General features: G+C 51.1%; 8 protein-coding genes across 8 annotated transcripts; 5 read left to right on the forward strand and 3 right to left on the reverse strand.

Annotated features, from left to right (window-relative positions):
- Window positions 1-165: 165 nt before the first annotated feature.
- Window positions 166-3621, reverse strand: GGI43DRAFT_309474 (uncharacterized protein). Its single transcript, XM_083201668.1, has one exon. It carries the CDS (start codon window positions 3091-3093, stop codon window positions 736-738), a length of 2358 nt encoding a protein of 785 aa, XP_083062573.1. The 5' UTR covers window positions 3094-3621; the 3' UTR covers window positions 166-735.
- Window positions 3622-4956: 1335 nt separating this feature from the next.
- On the forward strand, window positions 4957-5609 carry GGI43DRAFT_309483 (uncharacterized protein). The gene has a single exon (XM_083201669.1). The coding sequence runs from the start codon at window positions 5113-5115 to the stop codon at window positions 5440-5442; it is 330 nt and encodes a 109-aa protein (XP_083062574.1). The 5' UTR covers window positions 4957-5112; the 3' UTR covers window positions 5443-5609.
- A 764-nt stretch (window positions 5610-6373) lies between these two features.
- GGI43DRAFT_399503 (uncharacterized protein) lies at window positions 6374-6599 on the forward strand. Its single transcript, XM_083205346.1, has one exon. The coding sequence runs from the start codon at window positions 6392-6394 to the stop codon at window positions 6575-6577; it is 186 nt and encodes a 61-aa protein (XP_083062575.1). The 5' UTR covers window positions 6374-6391; the 3' UTR covers window positions 6578-6599.
- Window positions 6600-9768: 3169 nt separating this feature from the next.
- On the forward strand, window positions 9769-12902 carry GGI43DRAFT_421520 (dolichyl-P-Man:Man(5)GlcNAc(2)-PP-dolichol alpha-1,3-mannosyltransferase; the record flags this gene model as incomplete). Its single annotated transcript, XM_083207967.1, has 8 exons — window positions 9769-9797; window positions 9877-10014; window positions 10084-10181; window positions 10259-10926; window positions 11222-11309; window positions 11451-11591; window positions 11699-11943; window positions 11997-12902. The coding sequence occupies 8 exons, from the start codon at window positions 9769-9771 to the stop codon at window positions 12900-12902; spliced, it is 2313 nt and encodes a 770-aa protein (XP_083062576.1).
- A 14-nt stretch (window positions 12903-12916) lies between these two features.
- On the reverse strand, window positions 12917-13908 carry GGI43DRAFT_309724 (uncharacterized protein). The gene is made up of 2 exons (XM_083201674.1): window positions 13098-13908; window positions 12917-13040 (listed from the first exon to the last, which is right to left on the reverse strand). The coding sequence occupies exons 1-2, from the start codon at window positions 13406-13408 to the stop codon at window positions 12932-12934; spliced, it is 420 nt and encodes a 139-aa protein (XP_083062577.1). The 5' UTR covers window positions 13409-13908; the 3' UTR covers window positions 12917-12931.
- A 290-nt stretch (window positions 13909-14198) lies between these two features.
- On the forward strand, window positions 14199-16075 carry GGI43DRAFT_309623 (major facilitator superfamily domain-containing protein). Its single transcript, XM_083201671.1, has 2 exons — window positions 14199-14821; window positions 14901-16075. Exons 1-2 carry the CDS (start codon window positions 14409-14411, stop codon window positions 15988-15990), a joined length of 1503 nt encoding a protein of 500 aa, XP_083062578.1. The 5' UTR covers window positions 14199-14408; the 3' UTR covers window positions 15991-16075.
- Window position 16076: 1 nt separating this feature from the next.
- GGI43DRAFT_309643 (HAD-like domain-containing protein) lies at window positions 16077-17503 on the reverse strand. Its single transcript, XM_083201673.1, has 3 exons — window positions 16724-17503; window positions 16518-16660; window positions 16077-16455 (listed from the first exon to the last, which is right to left on the reverse strand). Exons 1-3 carry the CDS (start codon window positions 17203-17205, stop codon window positions 16322-16324), a joined length of 759 nt encoding a protein of 252 aa, XP_083062579.1. The 5' UTR covers window positions 17206-17503; the 3' UTR covers window positions 16077-16321.
- Window positions 17504-18291: 788 nt separating this feature from the next.
- GGI43DRAFT_309605 (Mdm33 family-domain-containing protein) lies at window positions 18292-19941 on the forward strand. The gene has a single exon (XM_083201670.1). It carries the CDS (start codon window positions 18431-18433, stop codon window positions 19739-19741), a length of 1311 nt encoding a protein of 436 aa, XP_083062580.1. The 5' UTR covers window positions 18292-18430; the 3' UTR covers window positions 19742-19941.

The following is a 19941-nucleotide window of genomic DNA, read 5'->3' on the forward strand; positions in this document are numbered from 1 at the left end:
TCAGCCTCAAGCCAGAAGAATAAGCAAAAAGCAAAAAGATCACCCATGCCTCTCAAAAATCGTCCTCTTTTTCTTTTTAAATGATCATCCATCCCCTTCGCCCAGATACCGAAAAAGAATTCCGGTACGATGCAACCTTCTCCTCCCTGAAACACACAAGACAAGCTCCGAAAGAGGTCAAGACTCCTTTCACAGAGTGGGTATCAAATCTGGTATATGTGCCTGTAACAAAATAAGAGTAAAAATTTACTCTGGGGAATCAAAAAGAAAATCAATCAATCCAACGCCAATCATGTTCGTCAAAAGTTTGTAATATACAACAAAGACGTTTGCCGAGAGAGAGCAAAGTCCAAAAGGGGCGTGGTCCGCCGCATTAGATTCCAGTGTTACAAAGTCAAAAGAGCCTCCCGATTTAGTCGTTATTTTTGCGATATTCTTTGTTTCTTTTTCGCTTTTTGTTATTCGTATACCTTGTAGGTATTAGTTTCGATTTTTTTATAGCTTTTTGTGGCTTTTGTGTCGATTTTCCGTCATCATGTTAAGGAGAGTGATAATGAAATAAATGAGTGACTCGGGTCAGTTTCGGTTGGCTAAAACAAAGGAAATTCGTCAATAAAGCACCATCGCGGCTATAGACCACGAAAAATGCTCCTTTTAATTTTCCTTTTCTTCGTTTTTTTTATGTTCGGGGGCTCTCTCGACTATTGTAATCGTAGTATCAATCATGGGTTAAACTTATACACTGTTCTGGTTCTCTTGGCTCTTCCTTGCCTCATCGGTAGATGTCCGCGGCTGAATCTTCAGCAACTTTACGCTTGACGGGCGATTTACACGCACGCTCGAGGCACGCTGCAAATCGGCCTTCTCAATGCTCGGAGCAATCTGAGAAATGGGAGAAATGGGAGGCTCTAAGTCTTCCTCATCTCCCGAGTCGATATTGAGCAGGCCTTCGCGGCTGCGGATAGTATCGCGGTTGTTGTTGTGTGAAACAAACTGCGCTTGGGCGCCAACGGCACCCCACCTGACCTCTCCTTCACGCATTAGCTCGTCCTCATCGCTGCTTGGACGGCCCTCGCCTGAAAGGCGAGTGTTGAAGTGTAGAGTGTGTGGGTCAGGGCTGAGGCGTGACATGTAGTCGTCTTCGGTAATTTCAAGATCGTCGTGAGCGCTATTACTGGGAGAATCCGCCCTGCGTTCGTGATCTTGTTGTCGAGATCGGGCCCTGTCGCGGATAGATGACATCCGCTTGCTTCGCTGGCTGTTAACTCTTCCTGAAAGCCAAGATCCTTCCGAATCGACAGATGCTAAAGACATTGAAAGGTGTGGCTCGGCTGAGTTGCTACCGTACATGTCTCGGGACGCACGATTTTGAGGAATGTCTATTGAACGATGGCCTGAAGTTGGTGTATCGTCTCGTAGAGTTGGAGGATTGGTACTGGGTTCTGCGCTGGCAGATCTGTACTCTGCCACGCTGGGTAGCGAGGCGTTTGCTTCGGGCGACTGAACGCGGGATTCGGGTGGTGATAATGGGAGTTCTGGTAGGTCTTCTCGGAAGCGAGATCGCATTCGCTTCGGTGGGCCGGAGCCCGGTTTGGATAGGTAGTTGCCTGTAAATGACGGAACAGGCGAGTCGGTGGTGCTTCTAGCTTGCGCCTGTACTGCAGACATTTCTTCACGCGAAGTGTTTGCGAACGAGGATGGCCCGCCGCCAGGCGAGCGGCGACTCTTTCCCCATCTAAGCAAGGTAGAGAAAGAGATACGGTTAGACTTGTTGCTGGACTCGGAATCTTTACGCGTTGTGCTGTCATCTTCCATGGCAGAAGATGTCTTTTCCTTGTCCGAATCAAAAGTCGACCCGGATGTCGATGTCTTTGGCACAAAGTTGCCTTCGAGTTTAACAGCGGGTGGAACAGCTGGAACACGCTCCTCTGACTTGCGAGAAGCCAGGGGTTGTTTTCCAAAAGTTATGGACGGCTCTGCTTCGCGCGGTGCGGTATCGATTCTGTGAAACGTCTGCAAAGGTTCCGGAGATTCTCTTAGCTTGCCCTTATTAGGTTTCTGTGAATATTCCTCTACGTCAGACATTGGTTCTGGAGAAACGCGCTGCTTGGAGGATGTCACTACAGTAGACGGGGGATCTATGCCTAGACCAACCTCTCGCCCCATGACACCGCGATCAAGATTTTCTGGCGGCGGTGTTCCTGTTTGCCTCGCATTTTCTTCTTCCCTCCTCTGCTTCTCGGCCTTGCGTGCTAGCCTCTTCTCGGCCTTTTCTCGCTCGCGTTGCCGGTTCCTCTCCCGCCGTCTAGTGTCTCTTTCCATGAGCTCACGCAGCTCGCCGGCGTTGAAATCATCAGCCAGGTCATCGATGCGCTTATGCGCTCTGATCGTCTCCTCGTCGAAGGCATCGAGCCTCTTCTTCTGGGACTCGGATCGTGTAGGCACGGAAGCGTGCGACGGAATCAGTCGTGTGCTGCCCTGATATTTCAGGGTCGGCCTCGGTGCCAGGGCATCGAGGGCGGTTACTCGGTATGACGAGTAATTGGAATCGGTCGAGAGGCGGGAGTTGATTGGGATGGGCATCGGCAACGATGCGTCGGAAGTAGGGCTATCCCACGGTGCTCTGGGGGGAATGCCCAGAGTCTTTGCTCGCTTGTTGTCATGCTTAGCGCTGCGAGCAGTGGCCAATGTGTCGGTGGTTGCTCGTGCTGGGGTGAACACGGTCATGGCCCTGATCTCAGCCTCTCTGGTGGGATCCTGCCTCTTCCGTTTGCTGCTCTTCCTCCGCGAGGGCTGGTTGCCGCTTCGTTTGTGGTGTAATGTTGGAACTCGGTTTTCCATGGAGTGGATTGGCGCATTGGCGCTCCCCTCGGTCAGAGGGTCGTTGTGGTTCGCCCGATTGGCTCGGCCGACTTGGATGGCATCTGGGCGATCGGGCGAGAAGCTATATCTCGGGGCAGCATCGCGGCTGGGCCTGGAGGCAGCCGACCTGGCCGCATTGCGTGCTCCAGCGTGTTCGGCAGCGGAGAGGGCCGCGCCAGTGCCGCTAGAGCGTTTGTCGTTGCCCCTGGTGCGAAACGGCCACAGGGCCATTCTTGCTAGCTGCTTCACCGCGAGGGTGAAATGCCCCCCTTTTGCTTTACTGGCGAGTCGTCTTAATCCCTAAGTGCAGATCCAGTGAGGCGTTGAGCAGCATGATGGTCGTTTAAGTCTCCGCCGGCAGATGCGCATGAAGCAGTAAGGGGTCTGGTTGCGAAACACATGCCACGAGGCGAGGCGCGTCGACCGAGGGCGTGGAGATGCGGCGACTTGTGAAGAGAACAGACCAGGGCTGTTGTGACTGTGAATGGCTAATACGAATACAAGTGGTATTCGACGATGGAGGAATTGGAATGAGATGAGATCCCGGACCCGCCGCAGCTAGGTATGTAAGAGAGAAGCCCGTCTCCCTCTAATGGCTAAGAAACTATGAAGTTGAGATGAAAAGAAGAAAAGATGAGTGGGTTTTTTTCCTTTTCGTTTGCTGGAAAATGTCAGACTATTGTTTTGCACCTGGCCAGCATCTTTGCACAAGCAAGAATTAACTGGGACCAAGAAATAAGAAAAAGATGTGAAATGGTAGGGTTGAAAAAAAAGCAAAAAAGCAGGGAGGAGAGTGGGTGGCAGCGACGTAATTTAGCGGATGGCACACACTTGCAGAGGGTCCCTGTGGGCGCTGTTCCGGCCGCTAGAGGGCCAGGTACAGGTACATGGCCTGGGCCTGGAGTACGCAGTGGCACCCGCCGGCCTGTGCGCTGGTTTGCTGCCGGGGCCTGTTTTAGCGCCACTGGACGAAAACTCGGAGTCGAGGGTCCCAGTTGGGCAAGTCGGCAGAGCGCTACTAGTACGAGTGCATACATAAGAATAGAAGCAAAGCACTTGCACGTGAGATGGCAGCGATTCATCCCAGGTTGATGGAGATGGTCTTATGGGGTTCGTTCCCCAGCGCCATTCATTCCCACCGCGCTATTTCCCAGCGTTGGTACTCCGTACCAGCACAGTACTTGGCAGCATACAGGCGGTGGCTGTACTGCAGTACATACATTCGACCACACGTGTACATGGAGGCGCAAGTACAAGAGACAAGTATTCGCTGTCCATGCCGCGTGTGTGTCTGCGTGTGTGTCTGCGTGTGCGTATGCGCTGTGCAGTGCCAAGTCGGCAGCTGGCGCAGCATAACTTCCATTACTTGTACAAGCTGGCTGGCGGTGATTCATGCTGCGGCCAAGTACTGGCATCAAACTGCACGATGCTGGCAATTTCCATCAATCCAGTCAATCCTTTATTAGCGCTGCAATCAACAGCCGGCCACGAGCGCATTGGCGCACATGTACCTCGCTTGCTGCATATACCTAGACTGCACGACATGTACTGTGATCCTGCTGACTGCCTACAGCGCTCTATACTCGACTTGTACCATGTACAGACGCCTAGGTGCATCTGCGCTGCACGTGCTGGGAAGCGGCGGCTAGCGATGATATTTGATGTTACCTGTAGCATTTTCAATGTTGCATTGCTCTTTTTTCTCATTTGGAGTATCAAGTATTCAATTGTCTCGTAGTTGCGGGCTTGAGTCACTTGCTAGTTCCGCTGAATCAGAAGCCCGCTAGAAGTCGGGTTTTCCGTCTCTTAGCATGTAAAGGAACATGTACAGCTACTTACACAGCACTCGGGACTCTACTATGAATACGCTCCAAATAGCGCATCGTATTCCACACTCATAGTGGGACAGATTAGAAAATGAACGACAGAAAAGAGAAAAAAAGAAGACAATGACATGTGGCGGGGTGACAGGGGCTGCTCGACTGCTGCGAGGCAAACACCAAATCCCCTGTTGCTCGTAACAATAGGCCCGGGCCAGGCCCCGACTCTTGACCCCCAGCTATCGTGCTGTCCCTATCGCCCCCTAGAACCCCAAAAGCTCCGGGGCTTAGAGGGGGTCGAAGGGTCAGTGCTATTTTATAGTGCAGTTTTCTGCCCTACCCGCGCAGCCTTTGTGGCTCGACCGTTGCGGCCGCAGCGACTTTTGACAGGCTTCCAGACCAGCTCCAGTTGGGCTCGTATTCCATTTTGATGCCTTTTAGCCCAACAGCAGCATCAATTGCGTCTTGGATATTATTAGGCAGCCTGTTGTTGGCTGTTCTGTTTTCACCGCATCATCACTTCAGGCTGTGCTTTGCTCCTAATAATATCTACCTTCCAGTACAGGCACTACTTACTTTGATCTACATCGTGGCGCGTCGAGTTCCAGCCCACCATTCAGGCTCCTTGCCAAGTCTCAAAAGTATTCGTACCTATCCAGCCTGGCCTGTCACCACCAAACGCAAGTGGCTAATAACAGCCGGTCATGCCCGGGCCTTGCCCTGCGAATGGCTCCGGCAAGCCGAGTATTTCTGCCACTAGCATGCATGAATAGGTAAAAAAAGAAATCATATGGCCTGGAGCTGTCCATTCACAGCGACGCCCGCTTGGCTCTCGCTTGGGAGAAAAAGAGAAAAGGTGTGAAGCGTACATGTACAAGTTGCGGGCATGATGGAGGAGCAGTCCCGTGGACAGCATAAGGCTTGCCACCGCGCAGCCACACTGGTTCCGAGCGAAGTGAAGTGAGGTAAGGTGATGTGGTTGATTGAAGCTATCAAATAGACTGGGTACATGCGGGAGCACCCAGCACTGGCGATGGTGCAGTTGCTCGGAAAATCAACCCGGCAGCTCCTTAGTCCGTGTTCCGCGCTGGTCTCATGCCATGATCCAGCCCCCTTCATATTGCGTACACACCACATCACAGGCTTCTTCTTGTCTCGTGCAAGGTCGTGTTGCGTCGGCACAAAAATTTGAGCGCCGCCGCTGGGAGCTTTGCTGCTGCAAATTCGCCGTCCGCTGTTCTGCTTTGAACGAGCTTCGAAGTACGACTATTGGACGGCGTGCCGCTGTCCAACGTCCCGCTATTGGCTCCGCTTGTGAGACATGGCATAGCTTGTCCCGATCCCCAAATGAGACATGTTCTTGTCTGGTCTTGCTCCACCTCTCAATCCGTTCCATTCTTTGGTGGCTCGACTGACGTCTGGCCTCGTCGAGGCCAGACGAACAGGTACTGGCCGAGTGGGGACGCCAGGTATCGCAGAGTACCGCACTCATCATAATAGCCCGATCTCGACGCCATCCCGATCATCAGACGCCGAGATGCAGCTGCCTACATGCTCAATACATCATGTATCGTGTGCGTGCGCGCATTCAGGCAAGTCGCATTAATATCACCGCCGCAATCACCCTGACGCCTTTGATTCGGCTCTATCGATGGATTGGGGCTAATTGAGTGATTCTGGGGTTTGACTGACAGACGGTGTCAACTCCAATGCCACCCGCTGACGAAGGCGAGCTATTACTGCCTAGTACACGCTACAGGCCTGCGAATCCAGATAAAACAAACCTCGACGCCGCAATGGAGCAAACCCCTAGTCATTGTCGTCAAGCCTCCATGCAAGCCGGTGGTCTGTCCGCTCATCGCCAGCACGGTCGCCGCACCTCCATATTGGTTTAGATATCTCGCTATGGCCTTTGCGTGCGCTACGGCATGACTACATGTACATGCATGGGAGATATTGCGAGATGCCCAGTCTGTCTCTTCTTTATGCGCGTGCCTTCGTATCACTGAGGAACCAGGAATTGCCCCCGCAGTAGACTTCGTATTCGTCAGATGGCTGTTGTTACCTGCGATACTGAGATAGCTACCCGAGGCTACTTCTCCGATCTAAGCTAAACAAATAGGAGAAAAAAGAGGCAAAAGGAGAGGTGGAAGGAGAGGGAGACCAGCTTGGAAGAGGTATCGATTACCTCGAGGAAATGTCACCGATTGTGGCCGATCCTTCTGATCACCATCCAGTCCTTGTACCTTGCATGTACAATGCCGTTGAGCAGTTGGGAGTCGCCCAGAGACTAGAATATACCCGCGACAGGCCGCCCCACGCTAAGTGCCCACTCATCAGCTAGACCAAGGAAAAGGAAAACAGGTTCCGGCCGGGAGAGCTTGCCATCGCCCATCCAACCCACACAGAGAGCGTTAAGGGCATGCTTCCTTTTTGGACAAGGATTGCCGTTCAAGTTTCCCCTGCTGCTCGATATCTTGGGCGTCTTTGCGTCATGACCTGATGGCAACCTGGCAAGATCGGCCCTTCAGGCTTGATAAAGCTCTCGGGCCTTGCAACCCAAACAAGCTTCATCGACGGACGCTCAATCCCTCAGCCAGACTTTGCATCCAGCCAGAGACGTCATCGCGGCCGAGCCTGGTCTTGGATCTTGATAGAGAGCTGAGACGGCTCGCCACGCAGGCTGAGCGAGCCCTGCAGAACGTGCTAGTCCATATGTTGTCTATGTGTATTTGTCTTTTGGAACATGATCCATATTTACCATCTATGATGATGCTCAACGTCGATATGTCTGTTTCTATTCTGTTACTTCGGCCGACAGCAACAACTCGATACTACTTTGACCCGATACAGCAAATGCCTGGGAGCCTCGTCCACGTACGTTCCGAGTTTGCAGGCGACAAGTTATCGCTGCATTGGTGCTGTAACTCCCCTCATTGCATTGCTCCGTGCTGAGCTGTGCGACGACACGTTGGACATGCCCTGCCCGTGTCATGTTGTGCCTAGTAGGTGACAAGCCCTTCTACCCAGCAAGCATCGCGTCGCTTCCTCTACACCTTGCCTCCGTGCTCGGAAGTCGAAGAATTCTGATAATGTCGATGTGCATATCCATCCTGTGAGCTATCCTATGAGCTATCCTATGAGCTATCCTATGAGTGCAGCTTTCGCAAGCCACTACTTGCCTGCTTTGGATAAGCAGCATGCAAGCAACCTAACCAAGCTGCTCTCCTCCAATCCTTGAGTCGCCAGGCCGAGATTTCATATACTACTGCGACTACTGTATGCTGCGGCAGCTCGGGAAGATGGCCAGTGCCACCACAAAATGGCCGTAAATGCAATTGCCCCCGTCATCCCAACGTCGTGTAACCAGTTAAACGTCCAGGCGGGAGATTTGCTTAGCCCCAAAGGTGGCCAACAAACGCTCGTGGTAGCGGTACACATGCAGACGCAAAGTACATGGAGGTACTTCTCCTCCGCATCCCAACACGGCTGCATCCCATTGTCATTTGTTATTATCGCAACTTGCCGCAAGTACGAGTACGTTGCACAAGCGTCGGTGATGCGATGTCCCTCGCCTTTTTTGGGCACCCTTGGCGCTAATAAGCATGGATGTGAACAGCAAACAATACGGGAATTTCAGGCGAGTAGCATTCAATCTGCATGCTCCCTACCCGGCTTGCAGGGAGAGAAGAAAATTTCTATCTTGCAACCTTCTCAGCGGATGATAGATGACCACGTGGACGGGATGGGACTTTTTATTAGGGCCAGACTTAATCTCAACTGTGTCTCGACGACGCCACATCAACCATCCGGCCAGGCTAAGGCCCGTCTTGCAGCACGCGGGAGACGGGAAGAAGCCGTGGGTGATTCACCATCTGTTAAGTATTGCCCCCTTTTTTCCTTCATCTTGTTTCCATGATGGCAATCTCAAATCCCAAGAGGAAATTCTGTTCTATTCCGGAAGGGGGTGTCAGCCTGTATCGGCTTTGTGACTGCTTCAACGGACGTCGTGTGCCGCAAATGTAATTGGCGCATGTGCGTATAATGAGTGTGTAACAGCTTCGTGAAACGATCTGATTTCTTGAAGGGGCTTCGTCCTACACCTCCCTGTTATGAAGTTATCTTTGTTGGCCACCAGTGAGAGGATCAACGACCCAGCAGACCCAATGGAGGCCACAAAGTATCTGTGCTTGCCGTATCGACGATGTCACTAGTAGTTAATAAGCTGCACTGTTGAGCAAATGGCTATTCCCTCAAATTGAAGGCAAAGCCATCAATCAGAATTGGATGTTGAAATTAATTGCCATGACAGCGTCATCGATCCGTGAATTGGTTGGCTGTAACACTGGAAGTCACTGCTGCCCTCAGCAACAAACTCCATCTTGCTGCGTCGAGATGCTGGTGCCCGATAACAGCTTGCAAACGGAATAAGCTCACTAATCAAAGGACTCTCCATATCTGTTCTAGCATCAGGGCGGCAATCTGGAAGAGTGCCCCGGGATGCAAGGATCCAGGATCAATCCTTCTTCTCGGAACGGCTGGAAGGATTTGTTGGGCTGAACCTAGAATTCCGACGGCGGTAGGAATTTTCATCCTGTTGCTTATTTATTGTTTCATCTATTCTTATCAATATTTTCCATAAAAAGGAACTCAGAACGAAGAGGAGTAGCATCCGCTAAAACCACGTTTGCATCGACGGCAACCATTCGCTGTCCACTTACACGCAAAAATCGGATGCACTTTGTAGAGAAGCTTCATTCCCACTACCACGACCTAACAAAACCAGGAGCCAAATGCTCCAAATGCTCCAAATTTTTGACGTAAAATTTACATTCTAGTTTGTGCAGATTGCTAATATTGACTAAAATAATTGAAACATGTCGATGGCTCGACGAGTGCGGGGAGACAACGGCCGTAGTCACGCCGGCTCCGCAATCGCTCAGACTACTACTCTACCTTGCCTCTGTATGGGGAATACAAGAAAATATATCTACCATGAGGGTTTCGAGATATTAAAGCTTTTTGTTGCTCAGATATGATATAAATCAAATCAACATTATACTATTCATTGTGTGATTCTTTAATTATGGCGGCGAATGTAATTGTCGTTGCAGGGTGAGATTATACATCAACTCTCAAGTCATTCAACTGCCACCTTGTGCATATTTATTAACAAACAATATGTTTCTTATAGAGCTGGCGTGAGTGGCCTCACTTCGGCGCTCCTACTTTCGAGAAACACGGCCAATAAGATTACTGTGGTCGCGAAGCACATGCCCGGCGACTATGACATTGAATATGCCTCTCCTTGGGCTGGAGCCAATGTGTTACCGTGCGTCCAGCTCACATCTTCTCAATACTTTTTGTTTACTCGGACATAACTCGACTAAACGTTTAATAGAATGGCCGACGATGAGAATAGCAGATGGGAACGCCGCACTTGGCCAGAGTTGAAGCGTTTGACGGAAGAGGTTCCCGAAGCTGGAATTCACTTCCAGAGTATTGACGCCCTGTCTTTCTAACCCTTCTCTCTTTTGATAACTTATTTCTGACTTGTTTCCTGTTTCACGTTATAGAAGCTCGTGTTTATAGAAGGCAGATAGATGAGATAGCGCCAGGCTTTCATCCTTCTGATCCGCTATTCCACGCGAATCCCTGGTTCAAGTCAGTGCTTCCGGATTATCGCGAGCTGAGCCAAGAGGAAGTCATTCCAGACCACGATTCGGGATGCGAATTCACAAGCGTTTGCATTAACACGGCTATTTATCTACCATGGCTTGTTGGCCAGTGTGTCAAGAACGGCGTCGTCTTCAAGAGAGCTGTCTTGTCGGATATTTGGGATGCAAGGGTGCTAAGCCACACAGGCCAACCGCCGAACATTATCATCAACGCCACTGCCCTGGGATCTTTCAAACTCGGTGGTGTAGAGGATAAGGCTATGATTCCTGCTCGCGGCCAGGTAGTTGTCGTGCGGAACGAATGCACTCCTATGGTTGCCACTTCGGGGACTGATGACGGCGAGGCGGAAATGGCTTACATCATGCAGCGTGCTGCTGGTGGAGGGACCATTTTGGGAGGAACATACGATATGGGTAACTGGGAGTCTACGCCGGATCCGAATATTGCGATTCGAATTATGAAGAGGGCTGTGCAGGTTGCGCCTGAGTTGACAGGCGGGAAAGGCGTTGAGGGACTGAGCATTATTAGACATGGCGTTGGGTTGCGGCCTTATAGAAAGGGAGGAGTGAGGATTGAAGAGGAGCCTTTGAGCGACGGGACGAGTATTGTGCATAACTATGGACATGCCGGCTGGGGATATCAGGGATCGTATGGATGTGCTGAGAGGGTTGTGGAGTTGGTGGAAGAGATTCAGAAGAGGAAGAATTAAGAGGAAGGGCTGAAGGCATTTTGAATTGCTGAGTTGTTTAGTTTATTACCCGATATTTAAATGTCTCTATTCTTACTTTACTATCCCATTTTAACAAGTATTATGTTGAGGTGATGTCTCATGCCGCATTCCATGATACTGAAGGTATAAGGCGGTCCTTGAGGCAGATAAGCGGGTCTATGCAATTTCCGGGGCCTTGCTTCACACCCAACTTTTTCACACGTTGCACATGGCGCCAGGTTAAAACACAACAAGGGCGCTTTCACGTGTCTTTAAGAGAGAAAACTCTACGATATGCGTCACGATCGCCGAGGGGCCAAGTAAAAATTTACAGAGGTTACCTTGAACACTCATTTATTCGGTAAACAGAGGGCTTCAAGCTTGCCTGCCAACCATGGCTTCTCTCATCAAATTCGCATCCGACGTGGCCAACGGCCGGAGTGCGCTGTCGAAACTCATCCCCCTGGGACTCTTTCTCGCAGATGCTGTGCTTTGCGGGCTTGTTATCTGGAAAGTACCATGTTAGTCAAATCTCTATGCGATCCACTGTAGAAAAGAAGAATGAACTACAAAAGGAAATGTCATCATTTTTTTTTTTTTTTGTTTATTGCTGACACTGGAATCTTAGATACTGAGATTGACTGGACAGCGTACATGGAGCAAGTCACGCAGTTTGTCAATGGAGAGCGAGATTATCCCAAGATGGAGGGCGGTACAGGGCCGTTGGTGTATCCGGCTGCTCATGTGTATATTTATACAGGGTTGTATCATCTGACTAACAAGGGAACGGACATCTTTCTGGCGCAGCAGCTGTTTGCGGTCTTGTATATGGCTACGCTGGGCGTGGTCATGTTGAGCTACTGGAAGGCCAAGGTGAGTTTTAATTCATGATGAAAAGATACAATTCACTAACACAAGCGGTACAGGTTCCACCCTACATCTTTCCACTCTTGATTCTGTCAAAACGTCTACACAGCGTTTTCGTTCTGAGATGCTTCAACGACTGTTTTGCTGCCCTCTTCTTATGGCTCTGTATCTACAGTTTCCAGAACAGGGCTTGGACTCTCGGTGCTCTTGCATACACTCTCGGTCTGGGAGTCAAGATGTCACTACTCCTTGTCCTACCAGCTGTAATCATCATCCTATTCCTCGGCCGTGGATTCAAAGGAGCACTACGCTTGGTATGGCTAATGGCACAGGTTCAAATCGTTCTTGCTATTCCATTCCTCACGACAAATTGGGCCGGCTATCTAGGCCGAGCTTTCGAGCTATCAAGACAGTTCAAGTTTGAATGGACAGTCAATTGGCGCATGATGGGCGAGGAGACGTTCCTCAGCCGGGGCTTCTCCATCACCCTACTATCATTCCATGTCATCACCCTCCTAGTCTTCATCGTGGCTCGGTGGTTGAAGCTCCAAGAACAAACTCTCCTTAGAATCATAACCTACGTCGTCCAATTCCAGTCGCCCTTTACGGAGAAGGAAGAGGCCAAAATCTCCAACAACGTCGTCACGCCCAGATATGTCCTTACTACCATCCTGTCGGCCAATGTGATTGGTCTGCTGTTTGCCAGGTCTCTGCATTACCAGTTTTATGCGTATTTGGCATGGACAACTCCTTTTCTCTTGTGGACAGCCTGCCCAAACCTCTTGGTCGTGGTGCCGCTGTGGTTGGCGCAGGAGTGGGCGTGGAATGTTTTCCCCAGCACCCCTCTCAGTTCAAGCGTCGCCGTGAGTGTTTTGGCCATTACGGTTGCCATGGCGTTTGTTGGTTCTAAAACGAGCCCAACTTTGTACAAACCCAAAGGAACAGCAAAGCCAAAGCAGTTGTAATCGTGGTTTGTCGCAATAGACGTGCTAATTCACTCTTCTTCTTCTTCCTCTTCGTCGTCGCTGGGCGGCATTTTTCCGACGTTGGAATCACTCTCCTCGTCGCTGAATTCCTCGACTACTTTGGTAAACTCTTTCGGCCTAGAATATCTCATTAATACATTGTATAATATCGAAATAGAAAAGTTCATCTCATACCAGTACGCCTGCTTTCGCCATAGCTTCTCGTCACGTACGACATTTATAATTTCTCCAATTGCTCTGCTATCCTGAGTTCCCACGGGATAACCCTCGGCCAAGACATATCCGCCGCGCTTGATCCAGATGGTGTTGCGGAATCGCTGGGCGAGCTCGAGAACCACGGGCTTCTTGTTTGGCATCTCGCAGGTATACAGGTTGTTTCCTTCGGGCTTCACCACACGCACAATGACCTGAGTAGGCTCTAATTCGACCGGTGGAGAAAGCGCCTCTTGCGCGGCGGCGAGGACGTTGCGCTTCGGTTTACCCATGGCGGCTGCAATTCGATTCGGCGGATCTTTTTCCTAATCTCTTGCTGGCAGCTGACAGCTCTGATATCAAAAATTGTTTCTAGATTTGGTGGATGGAAATAAACCGGGGCTGGGATGGAGGGGCAACATGTACGATAAGACAGCAGATTCCCGCGATAAGGACAAAAATTTTGGGCGCTTTGGATTTGGGGCATCTTTATCCGCCGCGGAATTTCCCTATTGGGCGAGACCGATTTCAGGGTCCATATAAGCTGGCAGAGACAATTACCTACTCAATACGAAATCCTTTTAATCGCCCCAATGGGAGAAATACCGGGCAAACCTGCCTTTTTGCTCACAGGATTGGCTTTTATTGCGTAATTGGCATTTTGGCGTTTATCAATCCTTGACTCACCAGCTGATAGAGCTAACAGCTCAGCCGAACATGGCTGCAGGTGAACCGCCAATCTCGTCCAGATCACGCACACCCACCACAACTAGAGACTCAAGCCACCCGTGTAAGCCGTCCTCCTACACCGGGGACATTTTGGTGGGGAAGTGGTCGGCGGAGAATTTCTATACTAGGATCTCAGCGGGCTAAACAAGCAGCAACCTCTCACATGGCCGATCCGGCTCACGGAGGGCACGAGCCGATATCGTCTCGACCCGCATATTCTACCTTTTCTCTTATTAAAGCACCATTTCCCGAATGCCAATATGGTTAATTATTCATCAGCCGGAACTGGATATTCCACTAGTCCAAGCTTATCGGTCCACGAGACCTGGAAAATTGGGCCTTGGGTAACGGGAATGTTTAGGTTCCTGGGCGGGATGGAGCGTAGCGGAGCTTTGCCGAGCTGTCCTGAATCTCATATAAAAATTCAAGCAGGTCTTCTCTTTCATCTTTGGATTCATGATTCATTCAACAGTATCGTTACGCTTGTAGTTAAAACTTGACTCTGAAATTTGCTGCTACCAATTGGCGAATTAACTTTGTATTGACAACGTCTATTCTCCCACAATGGACGCAATCCTCCTGCGTAACCTTGTGGAGATTGAATCCCAGCCCTCTCCAACCGAGCCGTCTAGACCACCCCTCAGACCACTCACAGCACCAGAAAAGGCCTACCAAAGAACATACTCTTACCAAGGCCAAGAAGAACCCTCCAACGAGAGAAGGCCATCGCTGCCCCGAGATGATAGCTATGCTTCTGGCGGTGTAGTCACTCCCCGGACAGAAGATGTATTGCTCGATACGGATCTTGAGAGAAGCCGCCCGGCCAGTCCTGTGCTCGAGATCGAGGCCGCAGAAGTTGTGCCCAGCGTTTGGGAACCGCACATGAATCGGTTCCGATTGCTGTCTGTTTGCCTGTCGAATTTCGGAAATGCGTTGAGTGACAGCGCTGCTGGTGCTTTGATTCCGTATATGGAGAAGTGAGTCTCTATTCTTTCTTTTCACTTACACCAATAGTATACACTTCAGTGAAAAAGATCAAAAAACTAACATTCTCAGACACTATGACATTGGCTACGCCGTCGTCTCCCTCATCTTCGTCGGCCAAGCCCTCGGCTTCGTCTTCGCCGCCTTCGCCCTCGACTCCCTGCGCGCCAAACTTGGTCGCGCAAAGCTCATCGGCCTCGGCCAGATGCTCATGGCATGCGCCTACATCCCCATCGTCGCCGCCGCGCCCTTTGGCGTCGACGTCGCGGCCTTCTTCTTCGTCGGCTTCGGTATCGCCGTCAACGTCGCCATGGGCAACATCTTTTGCGGCAGCCTGCAGAACAGCACGCTCATGCTGGGATTCCTGCACGGAAGTTATGGCATTGGCGGCACTTCGGGCCCGCTGATTGCCACGGCGCTGGTGACGGTTGCGCATACGGCGTGGAATCATTATTATACTTTGACGTTGGGCATGTCGTTCTTGACAATGGCACTGGGTCTGTGGGCGTTTTGGGGGTTTGAGAAGGAACAGAGTCCGGCGGCGAGGGAGAGGGAAGCGAGACCTGATAACTCGACCTTTTTGGGCATGTTTGCTGCTGTGAAGCTTCGCATTGTCCTTCTCGGGTCGACCTTCATCTTCGCCTACCAGGGTGCCGAAGTGTCCATCTCTGGCTGGGTGATTTCCTTCTTGATCAACTCTCGTGGAGGAGATCCATCATCCGTGGGTTACGTTTCGGCCGGTTTCTGGGCTGGCATCACGCTCGGCCGCTTCTTCCTTTCAGCCCCGGCCCAGCGAATCGGCGAAAAGGTCTTTGTGTATGGCCTCGTCGTCGGAGCAATTGCCTTCCAGCTCCTGGTATGGTTTGTGCCCAATGTTGTGGGAGATGCCGTTGCTGTATCCATTGTTGGACTGCTCCTGGGGCCTATCTATCCCTGCGCGGCGGCGGTTTTCATGAGAGGCTTGTCTCATCGTGATACACTGAGCGGGATGGGTGCCATTAGTGCTTTTGGCAGCTTGGGCGGTGCGGTATGGCCGTTTGTGACGGGTTTGTTGGCTCAGGCTGTTGGCACCTGGGTGCTTCACCCGATTGTCATTGCGTTGTTTGTGGTAATGTTGTTGTGCTGGTATGGCATTCCGGCAGATTCGAAGAAGAAGCAGTGATTGATGAGTTATTGGATATTTGCGTGGGAAAATCATATATAAATGGCGTTAGTGGTCTGGTTTTATTTATAGGAAAAGGAAAAGTATAGCGTGAATCGAAAAGAGAAAAAATCGTCTAATGTGCTTTGTTCGTCTATCCGTTTTGCATCTATAGAGAATCTAAGCCAGCCCTTTGCCTTTATATCTCGAGATAAATCTATACCTCTCCAGAGGGTACCCAATAACTGTCTCAAGATCTATCATTATCCATTAACCCGCCTCTTTACCACAATTATTCAAGTGAGTCTCTAATAATCCCCTTTTTGTGTATCATAGTCATGTAAATCGTAAATTAAATGCGACCCTTGGCCTCTTCTTGGGCAGTAGTCTTGCCAGCAGCAATATCCTTGACTGTTTGTGTGATGCTTGTCCAGTCGTTGAATGTAACAAAGGGGACCTTTTCGTTTTCGCACCAAGTAACCAGGTCTGTTGCACACATCAAGTCAGCATTACAATAAGAGAACATCAAGGGTAGCGAGCTTGCTTACCCTTTCCGGCCTTTGCGAATAGCAGATCCGTCTCCTTGGCGGCAGAAAGATCTGAGACACCGTCACCAGCGTAGAACATGGTTGGTCTGTTGGGAAGGCTAGAGTATTTTCGGATCTCAATCGACTTGTCATGGCCGTGGATGCTGCGCAGTTGTGTTAGTGCGCCAAGATCAAGAGAAAAAGTAACGGAGAGTGTAAAGGCTTACCTGTCGTCGCGGAAGATAATCTCCCAGCCGCCCTTGTCGTTGAGGCTCTTACCCTCTCGGGCTCGAACAAAGTTGCTGACAATCTGGATATCCCAACCCTTGCCCAGCAGCTTGTCCAGCAGCGCCCTGATGACGGGCTCCATGCCTCCGCTGAGAATCACAATCGGCACATTGTTGTCCTGCGCCCAGTTGTAGAAATCCCTGAAGCCAGGGTCGAGCTTGATGTTCTGCAGCAGGATATCGATGCACTCGTCAAAGGGCGTGGTGATGCTGTCCAGCATGTCGCGGAACGAGTCGCGGAAGTTGACTCTGCCGTAGAGCGTGTCGGCGTTGCCCTGCTTGCGCTTCTCGGCGCCGTAGCCCAGGTTGTCGGTCATGTAGTCATTGGAATCGGCGGTGGTGATGGTGCCGTCGAAGTCGGTGAAGAAGATGAACTTGGGGTTGGTGGCCATGGCCGGTGTGTCGTTTGCGACGGATCCCATCTTGACTGAAGTTGCTGTTGAAAATGTTACGCTGAGCGTTGAAGGGTATCAAAAAAAAAAAAGTATCTCTTCGAGATGGGCGAGGAAAAAAAAAGATTAAGATTGTTGGAGGGGCAGATTGATGGAGGGGCAAAAGTCGATGGCGATCAAGATCCAGTTGCGACAACGGAGAGGCCGAATATCCAGGGACTGCGATAAGATAACGAGACGAAATGAGAAGTGCTTATGAAAAAGATGGCTGGATGCCCAAATGTTAATTAATTAAAGATTTAGATAGAATGGAAAAGAAGAAAATAGTAGCCAATTACACGAATTGAATTGGGAAAAGATTCGCAATCGCCAAGCATTGAGTAAAATCCCTCCTGGCCTGGCACGGCGCCGATCAGGGAGCCAGAAACCGGCGTGTCGTCACCCAAGCGCTTTCGTTGGCGGCTTCACCTCGCTGAGATGCCCCGCCACAGCGGCCTGGGAACAGGGGCCGGCATGCCCCGCCACAGCACTAGAACCGGCGCCTCAGCGGCTGTTAGACTGGAATCTGGACTGCGGTGGTGTCTCGTTTTGCCGAGGACAATGAAGCGTCGACTTTTCTAAAGTCAGCCACAGCAAGCCTCGCAGAGAATTGGAGGCAAAGTGTAAAATTAGATCCAATTGCTGTATGGTGTCAATGTTTATATCAAATTGTACATCTATGTGACTCCCAATATAAGTATCCTCGGCCGTACTTTTGGCACCCGCATGTTGTATTCACTAAGCCGCTCTGATGCGATGCGGGCACCGCTCTCTGCCAGCGCGCGAATTTTGGCAAAGGCGGTCTACGTCTAGAAAAATCCTCGTAGCTGGAGACTAAGATGCCGTCGAGATCGGCCCAATGACCCGGGCTCAACCGACGGGGAAGCTCTTTTTTTCCTCTCTTTTTTTGTGAAAAAATGTGGAGGTTCGGGTACATTATCGCTCACACTTGCTAGCTGGCGGCTTTGCTGTCAATTGGCACTACTGGCGTGACCCGGCTTATTTTTTCCCTCTACAGGTGACCAACGGCTTCGGGTGCCAAACGAAACAGGGCCAAGCTGAGACAACCTGGATCTACTGTAGCCATTGTGCCTCGACATCGCAAAACGCAGCCCCCGAGACGCTGCTGCTCGCTTTGCACAGGCCCGGCGGTTCAGGCCCTTGACAACAGCATCCGCCCGCAGTGCAGAGGCTGTCTGGCCCTGCGCTGGCAGAGATGCAGCCCTTTGGCCGCGCAGTCTGGAGGCATGGCAGGATAGGGCTGGAGCTCGCCGCTGTGAGGCCGCGGCCAGCACCGAAAAGCGGCGGCATCACAGCCGCAGCCCGATGGCCCTCGACGGCCTGCGTCCGATGCCAGATCCAGGCCATTGCCTATCCTGCACGCTTCTATTCCTCCAAGCCGCCATCAGACAATGCTGAGAATCCCGTCAGCCCGCCTCAATCCGAACCCAAAGTCGCCGAACCCAAGGTCGACGAGCCGGCCTCAACCGCTGCGAAAAGTGAGAATGCCGAGCCGGCCGCTTCGTGGACCAAGCCGAGCTGGCTGGAGCTGCCATCCATATCAGAGGAACGAAGAAGTGCCTTGAATAAAAAGTTTAGCGATGTCATGGATAATATGCAGTCAAGGATTCTCAATGCCTCGCAGAAGCTCAACGAGATCACCGGATACACAAGCATCGAAACCATCAAGATGGACAACGAGCAGATGGAGCGTGATTTGGCCTCGGCCCAAGCCCGAGTCCGGTCAGCAAGACTAGCATACAAGACATCGAATAACAAGCGAGCGTCGACCCAGAGGGAGGTGACTACGCTGCTCGCCCGCAAGGACACATGGACACCATTGGATCTAGAACGCTTCACAGAATTATACCGCACAGACCACGTCCTAGAGGGCGAGGTCGTCTCAGCACAGGAAAACCTGACCGAGGCCGAATCAGACGAGCAGAAGCTCAGTCAGAGGCTCAATGCTGGCATTCTGAAACGGTATCATGAAGAGCAGATTTGGAGCGACCGGATCCGCAGGGCCTCAACGTGGGGCACCTGGGGCCTGATGGGCATGAATTTTGTCCTCTTTGTCGTCTTCCAATTCGTTGCCGAGCCCTGGAGGAGAAAGAGACTCATCAAGGGCGTCGTAGCCGAAGAAGAGCGAGTCCTAGAAAAGGTCCAGGCCGAGATGGCCCTCATCAAGGCTGACCTACATGTCATGGCCGAGGCCGCCGCCACCGTGGCCGCCAGGACCCCAGACCGGGACGCTGAAAGGCTCTTCAACGTGGAACGCATCAAGGAGGCTTGGCGCTTTGCCATCTCCGGTGCCTGGATCCGCAACTTTGAAGAATGCAAGCAACTCTTTTTACAATGGAAGGCCCTCATCACCGACCCCGAGGTGTGGAAGGCCGGGTTCGAGGACCTGATTAGCGTGCGCCCTCTGGAACTGCGCATGCGAGACGCATCGGCCCTGGTTCTGGAGGGCCTCATCACTGGCATAGCGATCACTTGGAGCATGGGCGCGCTGTTTGGACGAAAATGATTTGATGAGAGGGCGACATAGACGTGCGTGTATGTATTGTAACGATTCGACTATGATGTAATATAGACACTAGCTAAACAGTACCATATTGGACCTTGAGGGATATACAAGGAGAAACATTAGACGCATATAACACGATGAATGAAAATGCCGGGGCAGAACAATTATTACTTTTTTAGTTAGTTTATGTATATTACATA

Source organism: Trichoderma evansii (assembly GCF_050947405.1).
Source record: "Trichoderma evansii strain SZMC 28006 chromosome Unknown GGI43scaffold_5, whole genome shotgun sequence".
NCBI classification, from domain to species: domain Eukaryota; kingdom Fungi; phylum Ascomycota; class Sordariomycetes; order Hypocreales; family Hypocreaceae; genus Trichoderma; species Trichoderma evansii.